The following is a 20,104-nucleotide window of genomic DNA, read 5'->3' on the forward strand; positions in this document are numbered from 1 at the left end:
GGAGAGGGTGGGCTGGGAGGGCCAGATGGGGGGGCTGCGGTGGGGCAGGAAAAGAGGCCACCCTGCAATGAGGCTGCTGGGCAGTGACAGAGCTAGGCCTGGGAACTGGGATCTGCGCAGAGGAATTTCCGGGGAGGTGGGTTGGGATAGTCATCTTAGGGGCAAGAGTGAGGGGTGGGCGTGCATCTCCTAGAGACCATCTCTATCCCGTAAATCCTCCTCCCTTCTCCCATGCTGAGACTTTCCTCCCTCTGGACAGGAAGACAGGTGGTGGAGAAAGCCCTTCGGAATGAATGTTTGGGGGTGGGAAGGGAGGAGAATTTAGGTTTGGAACTCTAAAAGGCACACTTTCCCTGCAGCAAAAAGCTTGAGGATGGGCCCCAGGGAGGGGGTGGGGTTTTCTGGGGTGGAGACTGTGTCCATTCCTTTCTTTTCCGTGTAGTCTAAACTGGCCTTGCAGAAGCAACTCACCAAGACGTTGGCAGCCCGCTTCCTGCCCAGCCCGCTCCCCACCGCAGCCACTGCCATCTGTGCTCTGCCAGGGCCCCTGGCCCTCCGCCCTGCCCCTACAGCAGCCGCTACCCTCTTCCCGGCTCCCATCCTGGGCCCAGCTCTGTTTCGCACCCCAGCAGGAGCTGTCCGCCCTGCCACAGGACCTATCGTCCTTGCCCCTTATTAGCCCTCATGGGGAGGCCAGAGCTGATTTCCCAATAGCCACTCCTTGTCTCCTCCTGTCCTGAGACACCTTGGTTTCCTACATGCCACAGGGACTGTGAACAGCTTCAGGGGTCCTGCCCGATCCAGAAAGAGCTGGGCTAGTTTTAAGGGCAGCTCCCTTCCAAGGACTGTCCCCACCCTCCTTTCCCAGGCCTTCCAGGGTTAATCCTAGGCTTGCCTGCATTTCCCACCCTGACAGACCCCAAAGATCTATGCAAAATCTCAGCCCCACCCATGTGGTGCTCTCACTTTCCTCCACCCAAGACCCACATGGCCAGACTCCAGGAATCTTAGCTTCTACAAGCCATCGTCTCCTAGCCAGGGGACGACTCTCTGACCTCTATTCCTAGGCTCTGGGGCTTCACTGGAGATAGGGATGGGGTCTCTAGCTGCAGCAGGCTCAAGGCTATCAGGACAAGGTGACCATGGGAGTGTGACAGAGAACCATGGAGGAGAAAGGGGGACCCAAAAGTCCTCCGATCAGCAGTGCTAAGGTGGGGCAGAGCCAAGGAGGTAGTGGGGCTGGTTCTGAAAGCTTTTGGGGGCTTCATCTGCTCTGAAGGGGTGGGACTAAGAGAGGAGGTGATGTTCTGGTTGGGCCCAAGGTTTTGTTTTAATCTTAAGTCTTCTGGGCATTCATGGGCCCAGTCTTTTTTTCTGTTTGAGAGTATCATTCTGTTGCCCAGGTTAGAGTGCAGTGGTGCAATCTTGGCTCACTGCAGCCTCTGCCTCCCTGGTTCAAGTGATACTTGCTGATAAGCCCAGTCTTAATATTGAAGGAGTAACTCATTCCTCAGAAGCTCTTCTTAGCCTTTCTCTGACTTCCTGAACCCCAACTCTTGGAGGGCGGGTGTGGGTCTCCCTCAGACTATGGACTCAGCTAACACCGAACCCCCCCCCAGAGCTCCCAAAGGAAGAGCTTTCCCCTACAGCTTCCCACTCCAAACTGGTCCTTGCACTAAATTCAGCTTTCCCTTCTCCCAACCAGCCCCTGCCACTGTGAAGCTGAGTGTTGGGAGGCAGTCTCACATGTACTTGCAAGACCCATTTTCATGCTGTCAATGTCAATGTCACAAACTCCTTTCCACTGCAGCACTGCCCCCTCCCCACCCCACAATATGGGACCCTGCCAGTATCCCCCTGTATCTTTTTTTTGTTTTTTAAAGACATTTCCAATGGGAGAACCAGAAAAAGGGGGAGGGGAGGGAAACTTTTTGATAACAATTGTGGTTTTATTGTGTCCAATCAATGCATCAATAAATGAACTTGAAGCCCAAGCCTGTGTGTGTCCTAATTCCACTCACCTAGCCCCGGGCACCTGCCCCACTCACCTCTGGCTTTGAGAAGGGGCGTGTGTCGGTGGTTGCCTGGCTGCAGTGTCTCACCTAGGCTAGGTGTGCACCTTAGAAGCACAAAGCGGGCACAGTTGTGGGTAATAAGCTTACTCTGCAGGCCGCTGGGTGTGTGCCCACCCTCCTGAGCCCCGAAAGAGGACCTGTCAGCTCCTGAGAGGCTGCTACGGGTTTGCCTTGTTCTGTTCAGGCATCTGAGGTAAGAAGGAGGGGCCAGAGGAGCACCTTGTCCAGCCTTCACCATGAGAGCGGGCATATAAATATAAATACAGGTAACTTATAAATAGAAGTCCAGCTCTGAGCTGAAAACCACAGGCAGGATAAAGAGCAGCCTCCAAGAGCGAGGCTGGCGGGCTGGGCACTGAGCGGCCACTCTGGTGACTGACAGCAGGTAGTGCACTCCTGCCCCCTGGTGGCTGGAGGGAGCGGCAGATCCCAGCCTCCAGGGCTGGTTGGCATAGCACCTTAAAGAGGGAGAAGCCATTGGCTTTACAAAATCAAGAGAACTGGAAAGGATCTAGGAGATCATCTAAGCAACTCTGGTCATCTTACATATGAGAAACTGATGCCCAGAGAGGGGAAAGGTCTTGCTGGGTCACAAAGTGGGCTGGCGACTCATAGCCCAGTTATTCTATTCCATCTCAACCAGTGAGGCCCATCTGCTCCCTGAGCAGGAAGAGGAAGTAAAACAATTGGTAGGGGTGGGGAATTTTTTTTTTTTTTTTTTTTTGAGATGGAGTCTTGCTCTGTTGACCAGGCTGGAGTGCAGTGGCACGATCTCGGCTCACTGCAGCCTCCGCCTTCTGAGTTCAAGCAATTCTCCTGCCTCAGCCTCCCCGGGTAGCTGGGATTACAGGCATGTGCCACTACGCCCGGCTAACTTTTGTATTTTTGGCAGAGATGGGGTTTCACAATGTTGGCCAGGCTGGTCGTGAACTCCTGACCTCAAGTAATCGACCCGCCTTGGCCTCCCAAAGTGCTGGGATTACAGGGGTGAGCCACTGAGCCCAGCCAGGGGTGGGGGATTTAAAGCAGAAAACTACACTCCCAGGCCAACTTCTTCCAGCCAAGAAAAGGACAGGAGAAAGGTCAGGGTGAGGGATGAGGAGACGCCTAATGCCAGTATAGGAGCATATTTGTGTGTGCACAACTAAATGCATACACACAATACCTGGACACCCTTTTTCTGGAGTCCAGGCTGGTGCCATAAGTGTGTGTGTGTCACTGATGGGAAGCCCAGAGGGTGGGGCCCCTACCTATAATAGGAACTCAGACCCAAGAAGGGACACTGCTGCGTGGTGACTCTGCTTCCTGTCTGGGGCAGCTGGAAGGGACAGTGACCCACAACTGCCCCAGGAGACAGTGGAGCAGATCCTCTAAAAGCTGGGATGGGGAGTAGGCTGGGAGGGCTGAGGAAGGGGATGTCAACCAAGAGTATTTGCACTTCCCAGAGGTGAGAGGGAGCAAAGTGGCTGGGGCGTGGCCTGGTGGGGAGCTCCCTGGCTGACTGGGAAAGACAGCTTGCCCTCTACTTTGCCCTCAACACATCTACCAGAGCCCCAGGCACTGAAATGGGGCTGGGATCATGAAGGAGGAACGGCAGCTCTTCAGCCATCCAAGGAGCCGCTGCCCTTGTTCTTCCGGCTGAGGGGGAAGGCAGACTTGCTCTGGGGTTGCGTCATCTTGCTGGCCAAGTAGACAAAGGGCTCCAGGAGGGAGCGCCGGTCCGCCACTGACACCTCCCACAGCTTCACCTTCTCTGACTTGGCCCAGTGCTGAGCCACATCTGGGTCTACACGCCGCTGCTCCTGTAAGTCACACTTGTTGCCAAGGACCACGATGGTGACCTGGGGAAGAGGGACAGAGCATAGGCCTGTGAATGTACCATAGAACCAGGAATGGACATGGGGGCTGGCAACCACCTAGGAGTTCTATGAGAGGAAAGCTCAATGGCTGATATCTCATCTCTTTCTAGATTCCATACCACTCATTGTGGGGAAGGAGATGGTTGCTTTTTTTCTCTTTCCTCTGTTCAAATTCTGGCCTCCATCTAGCCCTCCTTTTAGGAGTTCTATCACCAGCTCTGTATTGCCCATACATGCTCATTACTAGCAGTCAGTTTCTGGCTCAACAACAGGTGAGGAAGCGCTCCCAGAACCCTGCAGCTTACTGTGGGATTCTGGAGAACAGAAGGGCCTTCGTGGCCAGATGCAGTGGCTCACGCCTGTAATCCCAACACTTTGGGAGGCTGAGGCAGGTGGACTGCTTGAGTCCAGGAGTTTGAGACCAGCCTGAGCAACATGACAAAACCCCATCTCTACTAAAAATACAAAACTTAGCCAGGTGTGGTGGCGTGCACCTGTAGTCTTAGCAGGGGTCTGAGGCAGGAGGACCACCTAAGCCTTGGGAGGTTGAGGCTGCAGTGAGCTGTGATCATGCCACTGCACTCCAGCCTGGGTGGCAGAGTGAGACCCTGTCTCAAACAAACAAACAAACAAAAAAAAAAAAGAAGGGCTTTCATAGCTAAAAGCACAGAACCATCAGGAAGGACAACTATGTGGGGACTTCATACAACTAAGTGGGGGCTTCATACATTAGGTCAGTGACCCCTTCAACAACTAAATGGGGGCTTCATACATTAGGTCAGGGACCCCTTAAACCACAAAGAGGCCTCTTTGGTTGAGCAGACTCAACATGCAGCCAATCCTGAGGGTAAAGATACCCTCAGTGGCCTCCACCCCACCTCTGGCTCCTAACTCACCTTGGAGTGAAGAATGGAGCCATGCCAGGCTTCCCAAACCAGCCCTCCGCCCAAACTCTCTGACCACTGAGGCTCCCACCAGAAGCCTATGCCACACACCTCCTTCTTGTCCTTGGATTTGTCAATCTCCTTCTTGAGCAGCTCCACACGCTGAAAAGACTCTCTGCTATCTGTGCTATAGACCAGGACGTAGCCATCAGTGCAAGAGAAGCAGTGTCGGGGCAGTTCGGCCCCATCTCGGAGCCCCCGGGTGTCATAGAAACGCACCTGCTCTCGCACCCCCCGGTCTGTCTCAATGGAGCCCACGTAGATGTCCTCCTGCGTCTCGATCATCTCCGAACCTGGTATAAAATGAGAAAACTGTCTGAAGTGGAGAGAGAGATGGGAAATGTGAGTGATGAGAGCATCTTAAGGCTGACCAAATGGGGAGAAAGGAATGTAGGGGGCTGAGGAGGCCAGAGAATTGACAGCCTGGCAGGACTGAAATGATTTGGGTTTAGGGGAACGAACATTAATTTCTTTCTTTTTTTGAGACGGAGTTTTGCTCTCGTTGCCCAGGCTGGAGTGCAATGGCACAATCTCGGCTCACCGCAACCTCCACCTCCCGAGTTCAAGCAATTCTCCTGCCTCGGCCTCCCGAATAGCTGGGATTACAGGCATGTGCCATCACACCCGGCTAATTTTGTATTTTTAGTAGACACAGGGTTTCTCCAAGTTCGTCAGGCTGGTCTCGAACTCCCGACCTGAGGTGATCCACCCGCCTCAGCCTCCCAAAGTGCTCGGATTACAGGCGTGATCCACCGCACCCGGCCAATGGACATTAATTTTATGCTAATTCCATGCTAAGCACAAGTGTGACATGACAGCTTCTCTTTCCTATCTTGGACATAGGGCTTTCTCCCTCCGGATTTGTTCAGTGTTGTAGAGTTGATCTGTTACAATGTAAGTTTTATTCTTCCAGGGGCGAAAACCACCAGGAACAGCTTTTAGCCTGTGTGTGTTGTGATCAAGTCCTATTCCTTATTTTTCAACTTCTTCCACTGTTCCTCCCCCTCCAACAACACTCACCCACTACATGGTTCCCATACAGAAGCTGCTCCAGGATTGAAGTTTTGCCCACAGACGCCTGGCCACACACGACCACCTTGCAGCTCTTCCCCATGCTTAGTTTTCAACCTTGAAGAACAGAAGCACGCTGGGTAAGGTGAGGAAAGAAAGCATCAACACAGAGGGCAATTACTAGCAGATGTTTTCTGGTGGACAAAAACCAAAACCAAAAAAACAGAAGGCAGAACGTCCATAACTGAGAGTTCTAAACTGAATGTATAGTTCTAAACTGAATGTATAGTTCCAGGGTTTCAGCACCATCCCAATGCTAGTCAGAGGAAACGGATGTCTCCGTGTCTACTACTGGATGGTAAGCTGTTATTTTATTCGTCTTTGTTATCCCCAGTACCTAGCCAGTATCTGTCACAGGGCAGGTGCTTGGAAATGCTGCCATAAAGGGAGAGAAGAGTCACTGGCCACTGGGCCAGGTTCCCTTCTGTGCGCAAGATGTAGAGGACCAATTAGTAAAGGGAGCTCAGCCCAGCTTCCTCTCTTTAACCATGACCCCATGGAGAATTAAGCAGGAACAGTGTTTTGTGTGGCTGTCTGAAGCCATCTGCTCCCTGGGGGGACTGAGCAAATAAAAAGGATAATCTGGGGCAGGGCACGGTGGCTCACGCCTGTAATCTCAGCACTTCGGGAGGCCGAGGTGGGCGGATCACAAAGTCAGGAGTTCGAGACCAGACTGGCCAACATAGTGAAACCTCATCTCTACTAAACATATAAAAAATTAGCCAGGCGTGGTGGCGGGTGCCTGTAATCCCAGCTACTTGAGAGGCTGAGGCAGGAGAATCGCTTGAACCCAGGAGGCGGAGATTGCAGTGAGCCAAGAATATGCCACTGCACTCCAGCCTGGGCGGCAGAGCAAGACTCCGTCTCAAAAAAAGACAATCTGCTTTCCTGTACGACTCATCTGGACAACAATCAATTCCCTCTAAACTCCAGTCAAGTCTATGGCTACAAAGAACATAAGACAAGAGAGAAAAGAATGAAGAAACCTACGGAAAAAAAGGCTTCAGAAAGGACATACTTTTTGCTGCCCTTGGACTGACAGACACAAAAGAGAAAGCTCAGATACAGAAACCCTAAGAGGTCCCAGACAGATATCTCCCCGAAGGCAAACTTCCAAACACAAGCCCCCCAAAAGCTCCAGACAAAGATCCCCCCCAGAGAGCAGAGATAGATCACTCCCAAAGACGGTCCCTAACAGAAACCTCTCCAGGAGAAGCTCCTGACACAGACCCCCTCTCCATATAGCGAGCTCCACAATAAAGGACACCATAAGAGTGGGCCAGAGGGGCCTCCGCCACAGATTTTCTCACGGGGGAGCCCCCAGAGGGAATGAGAGGCAGAGACCAGCCACCTAAAGCGGCCCGGAGGCGGAGGCCGATCCTAGCGCCGGACGAGCCTCGCCTCCCAGCTCCGTACCTCCCGGGGCCCCCGCAGCACCAGCGGGCCCTCCGAGCTCGCGGGGACCAGGGGAGGGGCAGCGCCGCCGCAAAGGCTCCAGTCTTCCTCCAGAGTCGGTGTAGGCTCCTCCAGGCCCCGCCCCCGCCGCCTGCCCGCTCCCCAGCTTCCGTCAGGCAAGACGAATTCCGGCAGCGGAGACAGAGCGCGGACCGCGCAGCTCCCCCAGAGGCCGGCGGGAGAATGACGGCCAGGACCTGGCCTGGGTGTGCGCGGGAGCCCAAGGTTCTAGACTCCCTGGACGCGGGCCGCTGGGTGTTCTGGTGTCTCTGAGGCCCAGATGTTCTCTCTGTAAAGGCGATCAGAGTACAGTAACTCTTCGTTTACTCAATCATTTATTCGTCAAATGTTTTCTGAGCATCATCTGTCTGTGCCAGGTGCAGGGCCATATACTGAGAGAAAGTGGACGAGTTAGACATGGTGGCTGCCCATCAGAACTCACGGTCTAGAGAAGCTAGATGTCTAACAACTACTGAGGTGCTGTGGGGCACAGCAAAAGGGCATTTAACTTTGAGTCAGCAGACACTGAAGGGCCTGGGGGAAAGGGTGTTCTAGGGTGGAGGAAACGGCTACAAGTCATGGCATTTTCTGAAACTATGAGAACTTGGGTTCAATATTGGTGGTAGAAAGGACCTAAATATTGGTACTCAAATTAAATTATTAAAAAAAAGAAACAGATAATCAAAGGCTTTGTGTGGTAGGCCAAAGAGATCAAATTGACGGCAATGGAAAGCCATTGCCAATGAAGAGACATGATCAGTCCCTGAGGAAGGTCACTCTGGCAGAAGAGGGAAGACTGAACAGAGATGAAATTAGAGACCGATTAGGAGACTATTGATGTATTCCAAGTTTTTTTTTTCTGTTGTTTTGTTGTTGTTGTTGTTGTTGCCGTTTTTGAGACAGGGTCTTGCTCTTTTCTCCGTGCTGGAGTACATTGGTGTGATCATAGCTCACTGCAGCCTCTAACTCCTGGGCTCAAGTGATCCTCCTGCCTCAGCCTCCCAAATAGCTGGTACTACAGATGCATGCCACCACACCCAGCCTATTCCAAGATTTAAAAAAATGATGAGCGCCTGAATCGGGATGGAAAGGTGGAGATAGATTTGGGAAATATTTGGTAGGAGAATCAACAAAACTTGGCAACAAATTGGAAGCCAAGAGTGAGAATGGTTTAATCCATTTAACAAGATACGGAATTTAGGAAAGATAATAATTACATCCAACATTTGTTTTTCCTGTTGTTGAGGTGTGGGTAGACAATGAAAAAGTTAAATTTAAATATGGTAAGCCTTGGGGATTTGTGAAACATACAAGAGATATCCAGTAGATAGTTGGATATACAGCTGTGGAAGCTGAAGAAAGGTCTAGGTTGGAGATATGAAGAGTTGAGAGTCATCAACAGATGGAAGTAAAGCTGTGGGAATAAATGAGTTGCCTTAGATAGAACATAAAGTGGGAAGATGGTGAGACAGGTTGGCTAGCATTAGACTGGACTATGAGCCACTGGCAGGCAGGGCAGGTGGTCTGTAAGTCTTGTGCCCTCACAACCTAGCACAGAGTAGGCGTTTTGGAAAGGGCTATTGAGTGATTGGCTCAACGAATGACCCCTCCTTTCCAACCTAGTGAGCTTGTCCTATCCCTCCCTACTCAGTGGTCGCTGTGGTTTCAGCTCCCTCCACACTGGGATAGGCAGAGTATGAGCATTGGCACATGCTGTTTTCCTGGAACAAACAGGTAAATCCTTTTAAAATTCCTTTGCCCTCTTCTTATTTTACTCTTAGCTTTACATTGTAAAGCTACTCCTCATACTCCTCCAATTTAACCCCAGAAAGCTCCAATTTAATTCAGCTCCACAAATAGTCGTTTGGGTGAGGGAATAACAACAAAGACAATTAAACTGTGCCCTTGTCCCCTATGAATTCTCAATCCAGACTGCATTCGGCAAGGCAAGCGTGATGAGTAGAGAGTTTATATAAGAGGTGGGAGTACTGGGGACACAAGAGCAAGGACCTCACCCCGCGAGCTTCCTTATAAACTCCAGGGCAGGGTCTGGGGCGCCATGTGTCAGCTTTCCTAGGCTTAATGCTGAGATGGCACTCCCAGGCGGCTGACATGAAAGGAGCCTTGTAAAAGGGTCAGCGTCATTAGGGTGATGAACCAGTTGGTGTTTGGAGATCCGGAGTGGATGAAAGGCGCAGGGTGAAGACGCCCTGCGTTCCCCTGGCTTGATTGGGCAGGGCTTCCAGAGAACGATGAAAGCTGGGGGAACTGGGCTCAAAGTGTCTCTTGACTTTCCCGGGAAGAAGCTGTGGACACACTCCAAGGTCGGAAAGGTAGCAGTGGGGACTCCTTCCCTACAGAGTCTTGGGTCACCTGGTCCCCACGCAACCCAGACTCCACGGAGCCTTTCAGGAAGACTCTCTAGGATTGGAAGTTGCTATGGCAATGAGGCTCTTGGAATACTGAAAACAGCCAAGCCCTAGAGAGGCTACCACCCGTACACCCCGCCTTCCCACCCACGGGTAAAGTGGCGCCGCCTACGCACCGGCACAGCCCCTGGGCTCCCGCCCCGGCGCGGAGACCACCGTGGACATCCGGGGGCGGGAGGCCGCTCTGGCCCCAAGCGGAGCCTCTCTCTGGTAGACGAGCCCGAGGGAGCCCTTCTGGGCGCGGCGCCGCTGAGCTGCTCTATGCTCCAACCGGAAGTGCTCTTCACCGCCGGCCTCCCACCCAGCTCTCTGGTCCCGGCGGTAAGATGGCGGCTGCCGCGGAGTGCGATGTGGTAATGGCGGCGACCGAGCCAGAGCTGCTCGACGACCAAGAGGCGAAGAGGTAACCGGGTAGCAGGGTAGTAGAGGAGGCGACCTGCAGCTCCGTGGCTCAGGGAAACTCGTTCCTGCCATGATGCAGCCCCCAGCTGTTGAGGCGATGCCCCGCCCTCCGCAAACACCCCCCCATCTGAGATCAAGGCCGGATGGACCCCCTGAAGGGGCGCTCTTGGGGGTCGGCCTTCCTCTCCCGCTTCCGCCTGGCGTAGGAGCTGAGGCATGGCCTTGTTCTCCAGCTGAGAGGACGATCGTCCTTATAGGAGAGGCCGAGTCTCCGAGGGCAATTTCAGAGGTCTGGTGCGAGGTGGGGGAAGCGGCGCGGCGTCGATGACGACTTCCTTACATCGCCCCCGACCCCCGCCTTCTCTTGTTAACTTCTGTGCATTGTTGCCTGTCTGCACTTTCCGTCTCCAAAACCTTTGCCCTCCTCACCCCGTTTTCCCTTGTAATTATACCCCAGCGATCACTAGTCTGGGTTCGAAGTGATTGTGTGTCTCCATAATTGACCTGGTTGCCCCCGGTTATCCCAGAAGTCAAAGATGACAGAGAAAAAAAGGAAGAGCGAGGGGCTTATCTCGTGTTCTCTACGTCAGACTCCTCTTCCCCTGTCCTTCCTGGGTGATCTTTATCCTTCCCAGCACTGTTCTTTCTTAAGTTAAGCACCAAGGAAGAGGGCAACTGCTTGGGCGCTGTTGGCACTCCGAAGCAGCTGCAGTGGTTCGAGATTGCCAGTCGGACTAGCCAAGGGAGCTGCTGAGTGAGTGGTTTTCGAGAACGCTCTAGATTCTGGCAACAGTTAGGCCAGATTATTGGAAGTGGGGTTGGAACAGAGTTGTGGGTAGTCATACTTGTTCTAATCCTAAAGCAGAATTGACAAGAAGGTTCTAGAAGTTTGGAGCCCTTTCCTTATCAGCTGCGGGTTAGTCTGACCCTTTTGTTCAAGATGTCTACAGTGCCTTCAGTCTCTTTGCAACATACTTTATATCTTCATACCAAGCCCGTTGTGTCTTCAGGCTGGGTAATTTGAGGTGGTGATGTAGAATTAGTTCATGAGATCTGAAATCAGGATTCTGAGATTTTTACTATCTGATGAGTTCGAAATATAAGAAGTACTCGGACGCAATGAATAGTTATCAAGCTTGAGGGTGGTTACCACAGCCAGATCTCAAGTTCCTGATCTGCTGGGAGCTGAGGGGCCTGACAAAGTGTAATAGGCCCCTGGGATATCAGAGAAGCCAGGACACCAGAGTCCAGTCTCTGTTCTTAATTTTGAGCTTTCATGTTGTTCCTACTTCTTCCTAGATATTCAAAGCTAAGCATCATCAACCCTTATACATCATTAAAGAGCTGCACAATGGGAAACAAAATTCCTCCCAGTGCAGACGGAGCTTAAATTAATTGTAGAGATTTACTTGTATTTGGAAAGAGTTCAGTGGTTCTTTATACTGTAAATAGGGATTTGGCCATAGGTTATTTATTTTTTATTTTTTTATTTTTTGAGACGGAATCTCGCTCTGTCGCCCAGGCTGGAGTGTAGTGGCGCGACCTCAGCTCACTGCAAGCTCCGCCTCCTGAGTTCACACCATTCTCCTGCCTCAGCCTCACCAGTTGCTGGGACTACACGTGCCCGCCACCACATCCGGCTAATTGTTTTTTTTTTTTGTATTTTTAGTAGAGATGGGGTTTCACCCTGTTAGCCACGATGGTCTCGATCTCCTGACCTCGTGATCCGCCCACCTCGGCCTCCCAAAGTGCTGGGATTACAGGCGTGAGCTACTGTGCCGGGCCGGCCATAGGTAATTTTAAAAACTCACCCTACTCATTGTAAATCTCTGATGTAGAGTGTCCCTATTTTGGACTTCATTTCATAGCCTCCTATCTTAAGCAAATACATTTCTTCAATCACAGCCTTAGAGGATAGTCTATCATAAAATTGGAGTAAATGAACCTGAAGACATATAATAAAATAGGTTATGCTGTAATGTGACCACATCACACAAAACATGGTATTTGATAGCAGTACAACAAAATAAGGTAAACTACCTTATTTCATGGAATTTAAGTGTCATTAGGCTGGGTGCAGTAGCTCACACCTGTAATCCCAGCACTTTGGGAGGCCGAGGCAGGTGGGTCAGCTGAGGTCGGGAGTTTGAAACCAGCATGGCCAACATGGCAGAACCCTGTCTCTACTAAAAATACAAAAATTAGCGGGGCGTGGTGGCACGCACATGTAATCCCAGTTACACAGGAGGCTGAGGCAGGAGAATCGCTTGAACTCAGGAGGTGGAGGTTGCAGTGAGCTGAGATCGGGCCATTGCACTCTAGCCTGGGTGACAAAGTGAGATTCCATCTCAAAAAAAAGTCAGTGATTGCAGAATGCAAATTATTTTATCTGTCACTAAGAAAATGTAACTGTAAATTAAAAATGACAACATGCATTATTCCTGTAGTTCAAATAGTGACAGAAAAAAATTAATTAAAAAAAGAAAAAAGACTGGGTGTGGTGGCTCACACCTGTAATCCCAGCACTTTGGGAGGCCAAGGCGGGTGGATTACCTGAGGTCAGGAGTTCGAAACCAGCCTGACTAATACGGTGAAACCCCATCTACTAAAAATACAAAAATTAGCCAGGCGTGGTGATGCTGTAATCCCAGCTAGTCAGGAGGCTGAGGTGGGAGAATTGATTGAACCCAGGAGGCAGAGGTTGTGGTGAGGGGAGATCATGCCATTGCACTCCAGCCTGGGCAACAAGAGCAAAACTCCGTCTCAAAAAAAAAAAAAAATCAATTAAAAAAAGAAAAAAATGCATTCTTATCAGACTTTTATGTTTCTCATATATAGCACTGTTTTGAACAGACTTAAACATAGTTATTTATTATATACCACTTTTGTGCACAAATCAAAAGGAAAATTGGCTGGGTGCAGTGGCTCACACTTGTAATCCCATCATTTTGGGAGGCTGAGGTGGGCAGATCACGAGGTCAGGAGTTTGAGACCAGCCTGGCCAACATGGTGAAACCCCATCTCTACTAAAAATAGAAAAAACAGCTGGGCGTAGTGGTGGGCACCTGTAATCCCAGCTACTCGGGAGTCTGAGGCAGGAGAGTCGCTTGAACCCGGGAGGCGGAGGTTGCAGTGAGCCAAGGTCACACCATTGCACTCCAGCCTGGGCGACACGGTGAGACTCCATTTCAAGAAAAGAAAAAGGAAAATAAGTGAAATAAACAAAAAAATCAGTTTAACTTTTTGCCATATCAGACATCCTTAGAAGAATAAACATTGGCCGGGCGCGGTGGCTTATGCCTATAATCCCAGCACTTTGGGGGCTGAAGCAGGCTGATCACCTGAGGTCGGGAGTTTGAGACCAGCCTGACCAACATGGAGAAACCCCATCTCTACTAAAAATAGAAAAGAAAATTAGCCAGGCATGGTGGTGCATGCCTGTAGCCCCACCGACTTGGAGGCTGAGGCAGGAGAATCACTTGAATCCGGTAGGCGGAGGTTGCGGTGAGCCGAGATCGCGCCATTGCACTCCAACCTGGGCGACAAGAGTGAAACTCTGTCTCAAAAAAAAGAATAAACATTAGGCTCTGTTAGTATGAAAAAGCCTTGTTTATGTATGATTTTTCGAGTGCTGAAAATGGGATGGAGATTTAGAAGCTTTGGAGGGAGGTGGTTTTATGTTTTTCCTGTGTCCTGGATTCCTCTTGTGTGGCCATAGCAGAGGGCAGTGATAGGGGCATCCCTTACAAATGCCCTTTTACTGTCTGGCTTGGTTAGAGTTCTTTGGCCAAGTTCCTGCCTCTGTTGTTGTGGTCCTCCTACCAGTTCATTTAGGGATCAAGAGTTAATGAGTCTCTCGGGTTGTTTTTGTGAGGTCCAGCTTTGTAAGGAGTCCTTCCTTCCTTACGTCTTGGCTTAAGACATGTCCTGCTGCTGCTAAGTTGTCACAGTCCCATAGGGGGGCAAAATGAGAGGAGCTTTTAAGACGGACTTCACGATTGCAGCATTTTAAATGGCTACATGTTTTATTTCCTTAGCTTTAGTGTTTCTGTAGAGAAAAGAGATGGATTTCAATTTTTTTGCATGTCACTCTGACAAAGTTCTGTTTCCCTTACAGCAGCCAAGAAACTAAAATAAGGCTAGGCTTAGTGGCTCACGCCTGTAATCCTAGCACTTTGTGAGGCCAAAATGAGAGGATCGCTTAAGCCCAGTAGTTTGAGACCAGCCTGGGCAACATAGTGAGACTTAGTCTCTATAAAAACATTTAAGGCTGGGTGCGGTGGCTCACGCCTGTAATTCCAGCACCTTGGGAGGCTGAGGCCAGTGGATTGCTTGAGGCCAGGAGTTCGAGACCAACCTGGGCAACGTGGTGAAACCCGCCCCCCATCTCTGTAAAAAAAAATACAAAAATTAGCAGGGTGTGATGGTGCATACCTGTAGGCCCTGCTACTTGGGAGGCTGAGGTGTAAGTATCACCTGAGCTGGGGGAGGTCGAGGCTGCAGTGAGCTGTGATCACACCACTGCACTGCATCCTGGGTGACAGAGTGAAACCCTGTCTCAAAAAAAAGGGTTGGGGCTAAAATAAAAGATATATTAGTTGGCACTCCAAAACAGATCAGGATTCTATGCATGAAGATTATTTCTCTTTGCTCACCAAAACAGGCAAAGCTATTTATGAGCCAGAGGGTTAAACTTCAGATGTTTCACATTTCAACTAACTTAAGGCTTTATATTTTCCTGGGAAGTTGCTGACTGCTTTACCTAATATGGGAATACCTGTCTTGAGTTAAGGATCTCTTGTTATATCTCCTGGGCTGGGAAACAGCTTGATCTCTATAGGGAGTCTTTCTTATGGTAAACTTGAGGGATTTCAAATTGTTTTCTTTTCTTTTTGACGGAGTCTCACTCTGTCACCAGGCTGGAGTGCAGTGGTGTGATCTCAGCTCACTGCAAACTCCACCTCCTGGGTTCAAATGATTCTCCTGCCTCAGCCTCCCGAGTAGCTGGGACTATAGGCGTGTGCCACCACACCCAGCTAATTTTTGTATTTTTAATAGAGACGGAGTTTTACCATGTTGGCCAGGATGGTCTCGATCTCTTAACCTCATGATCTGCCCGCCTTGTCCTCCCAAAGTGCTGGGATTACAGGCGTGGGCCACTACACCCAACCTCAAATTGTTTTTCAAAGAGAAAACACTTAACGTGTCTCAGCATATACCTAGTGTGACTGGACAACAAGATCTAAAAGAATCAAGGGATCCATAGACTTAAGAGTCAGGACATCCTTACCTGATTCCTTGAGCTGATAAACTTAACTTCTCTGTATGTTTTCCTGATGGGCACAAATAAGAGCAATTCTTATTAGGCCCTTACTACCTAGGTATTGTACACTCTTTGCAATTAGGATTTTGCCTTTTATTTCTCTATTCAGATTGTTAATGGGAACAACTGAACTCTGAATTCATGTCCCGGGTTTCCTGTAGTTGCTGTTCGTTTGCTGCAGCTTTGCATGGTGTTTTTGAGTTTGTGGCCTCACTTAACTGAAGAGCTTGTGGGCATGCCTCCCCAGCTTTCTTCCTTACCTGGTTTTAAATTCTTAGGAATGTGTCCTTCTAATCTTCCTCTTGAAGTTTCAGAGCAAGCACCTAGACATTTCAGTAAGCCTCCAAACTGAGTGGGAATTTATCTTTGACCTGGAACCCAAATCAGTGAGAAACACTATTTTCCTTTTGCTGTGCACTAAGTGTAGTCAGATGTGAAGAAATGGGAGATGGGAGGAGAAATAAGTTAAGGAAGGGATAAACCTAGGAATACAGAATTCTCAATACTGGCAAATTAATTGAACCCTGATACTAACAGATGGCAAAGTACATAATCATAACTGGAGCAAAGGTAGAGTACAGAGAAAGGTTCTCTCTTAGTGCTTTAGTTCAGATCCACATGTTAACTAGTGCCAGAGAAACAAGAATTTTGAGAAAATATAGGGCCAAGTGAGTGGCAGTGGCTTAGAGTCCAGTCCACTCCCAACAAACAGAACTCTGATTGGCCGAAAGCCCAGCCTTATTGTACCTTCCAGCCAATCAGGGATTAGTTTAGTCATTGAAGTTTGTATTTTAATGGTTTTGAAAAGCTGAGTACTGGGCACTTGCTTTTTTATTCTTCAGGACTTTAGAAGATTGGAGAACAATAGTCAGCAGTTGCCTAGTTGCTTTGTGGCCTGATGCAGAGTCCCTCTGAGAGCCCATTTCTCCCTTACTGCACTAGTCTTTGGTCCCCTTTCTCCAGCACTGAGTGATGTGGAAGTTACTCAGAGGTCTTTCCAGGTATTCTTTTAAACTTTCGAAGTAAGAACAAAATTCAAAGTGCAGTTATCCTAACAGGCTATTCATTTTATTGGAGTGACACTGTTTTTCCTTCTCCCATTCGGATCAAAATGGCAATTCCTATGTTTTACCCTCACCATGGGTAAGAATATGAGTGGTTGAGGCTTTTGAGAATGGTAATAGGAGGAATATATGACTCTCAGGTCTTATTCTGAGACGTGAAATTCTATTGGCATGTGACTTACAATTTGTGTGGGGAGGCCAGATTGTCAGATAAGCAGTGTTAACCATCTCTCTTGATTCTAATATTACTTTTGGAGAGAGTGTGAGGGGCAAGCAGGACCCTCTCTTGTTTTTGGAGTTTCTGTCCTGAGAGTTCTTCCTTGGACAGTTTGCCCTGAGACAGTTAGCCACCTGTTGAACTAAGGAACCAAGACAACTTTGAGAAGTGAAATACCGTTGACAATCCAGGCTCCTCCCCACTCTAGTTCCCATCTCCACCCCACCCCACTCCACCCAAAAAAACTCAGGAAGCAGCCTTTATATATATATATTTTTGAGACAGAGTTTCATTCTTGTTGCCCAGGCTGGAGTGCAATGGCGCAATCTTGGCTCACTGCAGCCTCCGCCTCCCGGGTTCAAGCAATTCTCCTGAGTCAGCTTCCTGAGTAGCTGGGATTACAGGCATGCGCCACCACGCCCGGCTAATTTTGTATTTTTTTTTTTTTTTTGTAGAGACAGGGTTTCTCCATGTTGGTCAGTCTGGTCTCGAACTCTCGACCTCAGGTGATCCGCCTGCCTTGGCCTCCCAAAGTGCTGGGATTATAGGCGTGAGCCACTGCACCCGGCCTAGGAAGTAGCCTCTTTCTTTCTCTCTTTCTGTCTGTCTCTTTCTTTCTTTCTTTCTTTGTGATGGAGTCTTGCTGTGTCTCCAGGCTGGAGTGTGCAATGGCACGATCTCGGCTCACTGCAATCTCCGCTTCCTGGGTTCAAGCTATCCTCCTGCCTCAGCCTCCTGAGTAGCTGGGACTACAGTTGCATGCCACCATGCCCAGCTAATTTTTTATATTTTTAGTAGAGACGGGTTTCACCATGTTGGCCAGGATGGTCTTGATCTCATGACCTCAGGATCTGCCCGCCTCGGCCTCCCAAGTGCTGGGATTACAGGCGTGAGCCACTGCGCCAGGCCAAAGCAGCCTTTTCCTTAATTGTAGTTCCTCAGTTTTAAATTTTTGATGGGTGCTGGTGTCCCTATAGTGGGAGATGTCACAGAATAGGGAACCGAGGGATGGAAAATGGTGGGTTTGGGGATATGTTATGAAAACAAGCCTCTGGCTAATGCTGAAAAGCCAGTGACTTGTATCCTCAGAATGGTTTCAGAGAAGCATGTTTCCCAGAAGTAGCTTCATTGTTGGGTTTCCTCTCCCCAGGGATAAGTGAAGGTTAGGTAGATGTAATAGATTGTGACACCTCTCATTTAAGGACCTAAAATAAATTTCAAACTCACCGTTGAGACAAGTATTTCCAAGTGAATATGTTTCTGCCTGCAGTGATGGGATTTCTGTAGGGATTGAATTGGTTGCTTGCTTTTTCTTCCTTACTGAATAAGGCATAGCCAGCTGCATAGCCAGGCACAGCTTGCTGGCTGGTGTCCGTCCCTGCCTGAACAGTAGGGAGTGCTGCTGCTTTGTGTAGACAGTCTGTGATTCCTCTGGTGCATTTTGGGTCCCTTCTGACTCTGCCCGTGTTGAGGCTTCTCCTTGAATGTCCACCCAGAGGACAATTTGAACTGGTATGTTAAGGAATTTTCTTCATCTTCTGCCTTCTCTTTATTAGCGGAGATGTGTGGAGGGTTGTTCCATTTGTGCTTTAAGGTGAAAACTATCTATTCTGTAGGAAATTGGGTAAAGAAAGCTGAGTAGCAGATAGCTTTGCTAAAAGGTAGCAGTTGGATAGCGCTCACCTTCTATTTTTTTCTGGATGAAGCACCGAGCATAAATACCTTGCCATATTTATAGAATTATTCCAAGTCATATATCTATGGCCGGGCGTGATGGCTCACGCCTTTAATCCCAACACTTTGGAAGGCAGAGATTGGCGGATCACTTGAGGTCAGAAGTTTGAAGACCAGCCTGGCCAACATGGCAAGACCTCATCTCTATTAAAATAAACAAAGATTAGCCAGGCATGGTAGTGGGGCCCTGTAATCTCAGCTACTCAGGAGGCTGAGGCAGGAGAATCACTTGAACCTGGGAGGCAGAGATTGCTGTGAACTGAGATCACACCACTGCACTCCAGCCTGGGCAACAAGAGTGAGAGTCTGTCTCAAAAAATATATGTCTGACCCGGCGCGGTGGCTCACGCCTGTAATCCCAGCACTTTGGGAGGCCGAGGTGGGCGGATCATGAGGTCAGGAGATTGAGACCATCCTGGCTAACACGGTGAAACCCCGTCTCTACTAAAAATACAAAAAAATTAGCTGGGCGTGGTGGCGGGCGCCTGTAGTCACAGCTACTTGGGAGGCTGAGGCAGGAGAATGGCGTGAACCTAGGAGGCGGAGCTTGCAATGAGCCGAGATGGCGCCACTGCACTCCAACCTGGGTGACAGAGCGAGACTCCGTCTCAAAAAAAAAATCTATATCTATATATATATCTATACCTGTGACTTCCACTTATCTATGTGAAACTTATATTGACATTTCACTTGTAGAATAGTAGATTTTTTTTTTTTTCTTTTTTGAGACGGAGTCTCACTCTTGCCCAGGCTGGAGTGCAATGGCACAGTCTCGGCTCACTGCAACCTCCGCCTCCTGGGTTCAAATAATTCTCCCGCCTCAGCCTCCCGAATAGGTGGGATTACAGGCACCCTCCATCATGCCCGGCTAATTTTTGTATTTTTGTAGAGATGGGGTTTCACCATGTTGCCTAGGCTGGTCTTGAACTTCTGACCTCAGGTGATCCACCCTCCTTGGCCTCCCAAAGTGCTGGGATTATAGACATGAGCCACCTTGCCCAGCCTAGTTTTTTTTTAAAAAAGAAACTTCTTACCGGGCACATGCCTGTAATCCCAGCTACTTGGGAGGCTGAGACAGGAGAATCAGTTGAACCTGGGAGGCGGAGGTTGCGGTGAGCTGAGATCACGCCATTGCACTCCAGCCTGGGCAACAAGAGCGAAATTCTGTCTCAAAAAAAAAAAAAAAAAAAAAAAGGCAGTTTTTTCTGGCCAATTGTGGTGGCTCATGCGTGTAATCTTAGCACTTTGGGAGGCTGAGGAGGTGGATTGCCTGAGCTCAAGAGTTTGAGACCAGCCTGGGCAACATAGTGAAACCCCATCTCTACTAAAATACAAAAATTTAGCCGGGCATGGTGGTGCGTGCCTGTAGTCCCAGCTACTAGGGAGGCTGAGGCACAAGAATCGCTTGAACCTGGGAGGTGAAGATTGCAGTGAGCCGAGATCTCACCACTGCACTCTGGCCTGGGCAATAGAATGAGACTGTCTCCAAAAAAAAAAGAAATTTTTTTCTTAAAAAAGAAACTAAATGATA

General features: G+C 49.4%; 3 protein-coding genes across 27 annotated transcripts in view; 2 read left to right on the forward strand and 1 right to left on the reverse strand.

Annotated features, from left to right (window-relative positions):
- ZNF385C (zinc finger protein 385C) overlaps positions 1–1,994 on the forward strand; it is a 72,860-nt gene extending 70,866 nt beyond the window's left edge. For all 11 annotated transcript variants that reach the window (XM_054670890.1, XM_054670891.1, XM_063798582.1 and 8 more), the window contains one exon: positions 443–1,994. In XM_054670890.1, coding sequence (XP_054526865.1) covers positions 443–679 — 237 coding nt within the window. In that variant the 3' untranslated portion in view covers positions 680–1,994. The remainder of the gene's footprint in view (positions 1–442) is intronic.
- Positions 1,929–10,096, reverse strand: NKIRAS2 (NFKB inhibitor interacting Ras like 2). 10 transcript variants are annotated; one of them, XM_063798019.1, is made up of 5 exons: positions 9,950–9,996; positions 7,366–7,693; positions 5,899–6,006; positions 4,930–5,171; positions 1,929–3,916 (listed from the first exon to the last, which is right to left on the reverse strand). In XM_063798019.1, exons 3-5 carry the CDS (start codon positions 5,990–5,992, stop codon positions 3,677–3,679), a joined length of 576 nt encoding a protein of 191 aa, XP_063654089.1. In that variant the 5' UTR covers positions 5,993–6,006; positions 7,366–7,693; positions 9,950–9,996; the 3' UTR covers positions 1,929–3,676.
- The window catches only part of DNAJC7 (DnaJ heat shock protein family (Hsp40) member C7), a 43,202-nt gene continuing 30,780 nt past the window's right edge, over positions 7,683–20,104 (forward strand). Inside the window, exons 1-2 of one of the 6 annotated variants that reach the window (XM_054670895.2) lie at positions 7,683–7,881; positions 9,056–9,138. In XM_054670895.2, the coding sequence (XP_054526870.2) occupies positions 7,822–7,881; positions 9,056–9,138 (143 nt within the window). In that variant the 5' untranslated portion in view covers positions 7,683–7,821. Of the gene's footprint in view, positions 7,882–9,055; positions 9,139–9,959; positions 10,237–10,412; positions 10,537–10,909; positions 10,990–20,104 lie in introns of those variants that run through there. The other 5 variants (XM_016931805.3, XM_063798583.1, XM_016931811.4 and 2 more) reach the window with 5 other exon arrangements.

The sequence above is a fragment of the Pan troglodytes genome, chromosome 19 (assembly GCF_028858775.2).
Source record: "Pan troglodytes isolate AG18354 chromosome 19, NHGRI_mPanTro3-v2.0_pri, whole genome shotgun sequence".
Classification (NCBI taxonomy): domain Eukaryota; kingdom Metazoa; phylum Chordata; class Mammalia; order Primates; family Hominidae; genus Pan; species Pan troglodytes.

Excerpts from the sequence above, each read along its gene's own strand:
- NKIRAS2 (XM_009432107.5), bottom strand. The coding sequence starts at position 5,992 with ATGGGGAAGAGCTGCAAGGTGGTCGTGTGTGGCCAGGCGTCTGTGGGC. Across the intron at positions 5,172-5,898 it reads GTATGGGAACCATGTAGTGG|GTTCGGAGATGATCGAGACG; the intron begins GTGAGTGTTGTT and ends ATTTTATACCAG. Across the intron at positions 3,917-4,929 it reads AATCCAAGGACAAGAAGGAG|GTCACCATCGTGGTCCTTGG; the intron begins GTGTGTGGCATA and ends CCTCTTCCCCAG.